Source organism: Petaurus breviceps, unplaced genomic scaffold, assembly GCF_028583685.1.
Source record: "Petaurus breviceps papuanus isolate PSGF00001 unplaced genomic scaffold, PetGlider_PUasm1.0 90601, whole genome shotgun sequence".
Taxonomy (NCBI): Eukaryota; Metazoa; Chordata; class Mammalia; order Diprotodontia; family Petauridae; genus Petaurus; species Petaurus breviceps.
The window spans coordinates 3,622,218-3,628,217 of NW_027187282.1; the positions used below are offsets into that span (position 1 = coordinate 3,622,218).

The 6,000-nt window shown below is 47.6% G+C and overlaps 1 protein-coding gene across 4 annotated transcripts in view; it reads right to left on the bottom strand.

Annotated features, from left to right (window-relative positions):
- Positions 1 to 6,000, bottom strand: part of IKBKG (inhibitor of nuclear factor kappa B kinase regulatory subunit gamma) — a 60,574-nt gene that overhangs the window by 6,427 nt on the left and 48,147 nt on the right. For all 4 annotated transcript variants that reach the window (XM_069063760.1, XM_069063761.1, XM_069063759.1 and 1 more), the window contains 2 exons: positions 4,070 to 4,188; positions 1,749 to 1,901 (listed from right to left, as the gene is read on the bottom strand). In XM_069063760.1, the coding sequence (XP_068919861.1) occupies positions 1,749 to 1,901; positions 4,070 to 4,188 (272 nt within the window). The remainder of the gene's footprint in view (positions 1 to 1,748; positions 1,902 to 4,069; positions 4,189 to 6,000) is intronic.

Sequence of the window (6,000 nt, forward strand, 5' to 3'; positions counted from 1 at the left end):
AGAATCAAACCAGCAAAGATGCCAAAAGATGGAAATGGCCAATGTTAGAGAGACTATGGGAAAGCAGACATTAATTAATAGGCTGTCAAAGAGAGCACTTCCCCAAAGTATCTGTAGTGTCATTTTTTGTTAGCAAAAAATTGAAAACAAAGTAGGTGCCCATCAATTAGGGACTAAGTGCAAATCGGTATGTAAATGTCCTGGAATTTTACTGCATTGTGGGATAGTGACAGAGACTAAACTGCTAAATGAGCAAACTCCCTCTCTCAATGCAGGATGGCACCTTCTCGGTAATGTTAAGTCTCACATGGCCATCCAGAATACCCTGACAGTCGGTATATGGCAAAGGAAGGAAAAGGGAGAGAGAGAAGGGAAGGAGGGAGGAAGGAAGGGAAGTATTTTTTAAGTGCTCACTGTGTGCCAGGCCCTGTACTAAGCACTTTAGGCCTTCCTTGCCCTGAAGCTTTCACATCTTATACTCAATGGGTCTAAAACTGAATCTGTTCCCTTTTCCCCCTAAACCTTCCCCTCTTCCAAAGTTCCTTCTTTCTGTCAAAGGCACTGCTATCTTTGAAGTGGCTCAGGTTCCTACAGTCAGCATTATCATGACTCTTCCTCAGCCCAAGGTCAGTTGCCAGATCTTTCTGTTTCTACTCTCATCCAACCCTTGTCCCACTCACACAGCTACCCCTTAGCTCAGGACCTTGGCACCTCTGACTTAGATTATTCCAACAACCTCCTAAATGGCCTCCCTATCCATTCTATACACTGTTGCCAAAGTTATTCTCCTTAAGCAGAGATCTGACCATGTCACGCTCCTACTAACCCAATTCTAGCAACTTCCTGATGCCTCTAGAGTCTAGGCCAAGTGGACATCCAAAGACAAAAAGAGCCCCAGAGATTTCCCACAAATCATGCAGGGTGATACCCAAAAGCTCCTTCCGATGTTTTGTCTAAATGGGAAAAAAGTCTTGCTGCCCAAGCAGGAAGGGAAGTCTTTTTGATACCTGGGGTGGGAAGAAATCTCCCTTCCTTCCACACACTGGGGAGCCATTTCTTATTGGGCTCATGGTGGCTCTGAGGCCTCCCCAAAAAAGGACAAAGTAAGGAACTTTGTCTAATGGTAAGATCTAACATATTTCTTTCCTTTCCCAAAACACCTGATAGGATGGTATCTAAACAGACCTATGCCACATTCCTGCTTTAACATCCATACTATGCTATCACTCAGGCTGATGGCCTTCATCTCTGAATGGCTCAATCTGGGGCTATTAGCAACCCCGTTCTTCGCCCCCACCCTCCCGAGATAATCAACATTCCACCTCAGGTCTTTATAGCAAGCACTAAGATCCTAATTTACAAAGGAGGAAACAGGCCCAGGGAGAAATCACCTTTTGCTAAAGGTCACAGAGATGTCAGAAGTGGAATCTGAACCTAGAACCAATGCTCTCTCTTCTGTGACATACTGCCTCTAGATTTAACAATACATTTTTCTCATAAGAACTAACTAGGAGCTCGGTGGTACAAGTATCATTATCCCCATTTTACTGATGAGGAAGGTGAGGCTTGCTCACAAAAGGTAGTAAGTGGCAGGGCCTTTTCTGGATCACACTCTCTCCTTGGGGAGAGGTCTGGGAAGGGCCACAAGGGAGAACAAGGAGCACCCGATGAAGATGGCAAGGAAGCAGCAGGGCATAAAGGCCATCACAGGGCTCGGCGGGCTTGGTGCCCAGGTGTGCCCCACTCACTTCTCCTCAGATGCGGCCTGCCGCTCCATCCGCAAGGCAGCCTCCACATTCTGGGTCTGCATGCGCAGCTGGTCCACTTGCACACTGTGCTGTTTGTGCAGCTCTTCATTCTCGCTCTCCAGCTCCTTGACTTTCTCACTGGCTGCCCGGGCTCTTATAGAGGAAGACAAAAGAGAGAAAGTCAGTGAGGGGCCATGGGGGAAAGAAAGGCTTATGCCAAGCCCCCTCAGCTAAGCAGGATAGCAGTGAATGGGAGGGGCCCCAGCCAGCTCTGTGGGCTAAGGACAGTTGGGGCTGCCAATCAGCATGGCCACACCTGCCCTCCCACACCCACAGTGCCCAACCGGGAACTTCTCTTTAGGTCTGCCCTGGAGGGTCTTACCTGGACACGAGTTGGGCTAGGAAAGATGGGAAAGAAGCAAAGAGGGCATGGCTCTGGGTCCCACACCACACCTACCAATGAGCCTAACATCTCATAGTTTTCTATTTTTTTTAAAAATTAGAAGCAGTATTTCCCAATTTGTACAACATGGCAGTGGTGACCATGTCTTGCCCTCGGTTCTATGTGGTGCCCAACAACTCTGATTATAGCTCAAATCTAAAGAATGTTCTAACATTTGCAAAGAACATCCCTCCATCAATCCAAGTGCCACTGTAGGAGTGAGCAACTAGAGAGGCCAGCTGCCTCTGATCTAACTCTTTCAATGACCAGTCTATAGGTGACTGTCATTTGGAGCCACCTGTCACAATAATATACAGAATGTATCCCAATTCCTAATTCAGTGCACCTGGGCTCCGACTACACCTCTGGGGTCTGAGACCTTTGTAAACTCACTTCAGGCCCTGGGCTCCAAAGGCCTCCTCAGGAAAAGGAGAGGACCCGCCTGAGAGATCATCTGTTCTAACCCAATTTTATGGCTAAGAGAGAAATGAATTCCTTGCTCCAGGGTGCTGTTTGAGGCATCACTCAGACCTCTCCTCACCTGCCACAGAAAAAAAATGGATCAATTCAGAATTGAATGTCCTAAGGGAACTTGCAATTTAAGTACTTTTGGTCAATCTCCTATAAAGCAAATTTTTCTTTTATGAAGAAAATAATTATCCCCTAATTTCTCTTTGGTGGAAATCTACTTTGCTGTGAGAAATTTATTTGAACTAATAATGGCCCAGTCTTGTCTGCTAGTTCTAAATTAGCCAAAATAAAGAGGCCCTTGTGGCCCAGGAAGTATGCTAAATCAATCGGTCAAAAAACATTTAAGAAGTACCTATTATGTGCTGGGTGTTATACTAAGCCCTGGGGATACAAAAAGAAACAGGCCCTGCCTTCAAGGAGCTCCCACTACAAACAAATAGATACAAGGCAAGCTACAAGGAGAAATTGGAAATAATCACCAGAGGGAAGGCACCAAAATTAGGGGGATGAGGAAAGGCTTTTTGTAGAAGGCAGAATTTTAGCTGGGCCTGGGAAGCCAGGGGGCCAAAATGAGGAACGAGTATGCTGCTGGGGGGAGGGGGGGCAGTGAACAGCCAGCCAGAGAAAAGGCCCAGGCTTGGGAGGTGGAGGGCCTTGTTCAAAGAAAAGCAAGAAAGCCACTGGATCCAAGAATACATGGGAGGGTGGGCATAGGGTCTAAAACTAGTACAGCTTGTGGAAGGGCTTTGAATGCCAAACCCAACATTTTGTCTTTGATCCTGGAGGTACTAAGGAGTCACTGAAGTTTATCTGGGGAGACGGAGGGGGGGGATGACATGGTTGGTCCTGAGTTTTAGAAAAATGATCGTAGTGGCTGCATGGGGAATGGACTGGAGTGAGGAGACCTGAGGCAGGCGGACCCCCCCCAGCAGCTACTGCAGTAGTCTGAGTGGGAGGTGATGAGAGCCTGCACTGGAGTGGGGGCCAGGTCAGAGAAAAAAGGGGGCAGATTTGAGAGATGTTACAGAGGTGAAAAGGACAGGACTCAGCAACAGAGTGGCTATTGGGGAAGGGGGAGGCAAGGATTGACACCTCAGTTGGGAGCCTGAGGGACTGGGAAGCGTTGCCTTCAACAGTGATAGGAGGTGGGGAGGGTTTAGGGGAAAAGATGAGTTCTATCTGGGACATATTGAGGTTCAGAGGTCTACTGGACATCTGGGCTGAGATGTCTGAAAGGAGGCTGGAAGTATGAGACGAAGTCAGGAGAGAGGCTGGGGCAGGACAGGTAGAGGGGAGCATTATCAGCACAGAGATGGTCATTTAATCCATGGGAGCCGACGAGATTGCCAAGTGAAGTGGGATAGGGGAAGAGAAGGCAGCCCTGGCTACCCAGTAGCCCGCTCCATACCTGTCCTCTAGGACTTGTTTGTCCTTGTTTGAAACCTCCAGGCGACTCTGACTCTCCTGCAGCTCCCCAAGAAGTGAGGTCACCTGGGCTTTCACAGATCCTTTGTCTTCTGTCAGTTGCTGTAGAGAAAGATGGCAGTTGCCCATCAGGCCTCTTCCTATTCTTTACAAAGTCTGTGTGTTAAACCAGAGGCAGAAATCCCAGTGGTCTAGCAATGAAATTTGACCACACCTTTACTTCCCCCAAGTTCAGAATGAAAAAATAAAAATGCAATTAGTACCCCAAAAATGAAAAAATGGGGCCATATGATAAAGGGTTTTTGATGCCAGAAAAGAGTATATGTCACCCATAATTGACAGGGAGCCCCTGGAGTTTGAGGCCAGATAGACAGGCAAGGAACCTGTGGCCCCAAGGCCACATGTGGCCCTCTAGGTCCTCAAGAGCAGTCCTTTGAATCCAAACTTCACAGAACAAATCCCCCTAGAAGGCCACACCCAAGGACCTAGAAGGCCACAAATGGCCATTCCTGGCCCCTGGGTCAGGAAAAAAATGGTCAGATCTGCATTTGGGGGAGAACTGCTTTGACAGCTAGAAGAAGGATGGATGCTCAAGTGGGCTCTGTCCTAAGAAAATCTTGCACTGATTCTTCCAGACCAACTCCTGTGCCTTCCAAAGAGCAGTTCACTCCCGCTGCTGGCTCCGTTCCCATCCAAGCACGAATCAACAACATGTGGCTTCTGGCCCCCCACCCCTACACAGCTCTGAACCGCTATGTCAGAGAAGCCCCAATCCACTGCTCAGTTCTCAACCATCTGGACTTCCCAGCAGCCTTTGGGGCTTCCCCCACTTAGTATTTGCTCCTCTCTTGGTGGCAAGGACACTATCTTCTTGTTCTAGCCCTAACTCTGCCCATTTCTTCCCAATTCAACATTAGGGGCCAACTGTGGATGGATCCCTAAGGGCCAGAAGAGATACAAAGTTTACATAGAGTCCTGCCTTCATGAAGTTCAAAGTCTACCAAAGCTTATGATACTAACAGGAAATTATTTCCTTCTCTGGAATTCACCTCCCTTTTAATACAGGCATCCCCCAAAGCTGAATCACATGCTTTTTCCTCCTGGGCTTTGTTGACCCCCTCTATAGGGATGGTTCCCAGAGCTTCCAGGCCTGTACTCTCCCTAAGCCTGTGATTATCCAGCTCCCTCCTGTAGCAGCAAGCACCCTGGAGTCCATAGGGTGGCTGCTCACACAGGTTCTTGGATCTGCTTTGATAAAGGAAAGCAACTCAAAATGGGTTAACAAGCTTACTTTAATCAGTCAGACCTATATCGTTTACCTTGTTCAGGGAAAAAGGTCAGCACCCCGAACTTCAAAGTATTACAGGCAGAATTATCAAGACAGAAACAGATCAAGTAGACAGCTTTCCAAACTGTCCAGCCATTACATCCATACCCAGTCAACATCTGGGTTTTTCAAAGCCGGGGGGACCCTGGACAACGGCTTCCCAGAATCCAGATCAAATCACAGAACACGTCTCAAAGTGAGCCCCCCAAAACAAAGCCTCAAATCAGGGTTTATATACCTTTCTCCTGCCTCAGAGAATGTAACAACCTTATTGACTCACTGGCCAATCAAGAAGTATCTACTGAAAAACAACCCTCCCACCCCAGGCTTCAGGTGCACTTTAGCCTAGGGGCAGGGAAGATCTTCCAAATTTGCATTCCCATTACATTCGGCCCCTAGATCTTTCATGCCCATAGCATAGACAATTTACTTTTGAATCAGCACCAAACATCTCCTAGGTCACATTTTCAAGGTACAGAACTAAAGTTACCAAAGTGGCCACTGGGCCTTAAACAAACACAAAGTACATAGCATTATTACCTCAATTGAAAACAAGAGTTCAAATAAAGTTCTCTGGGGGGGGGGGG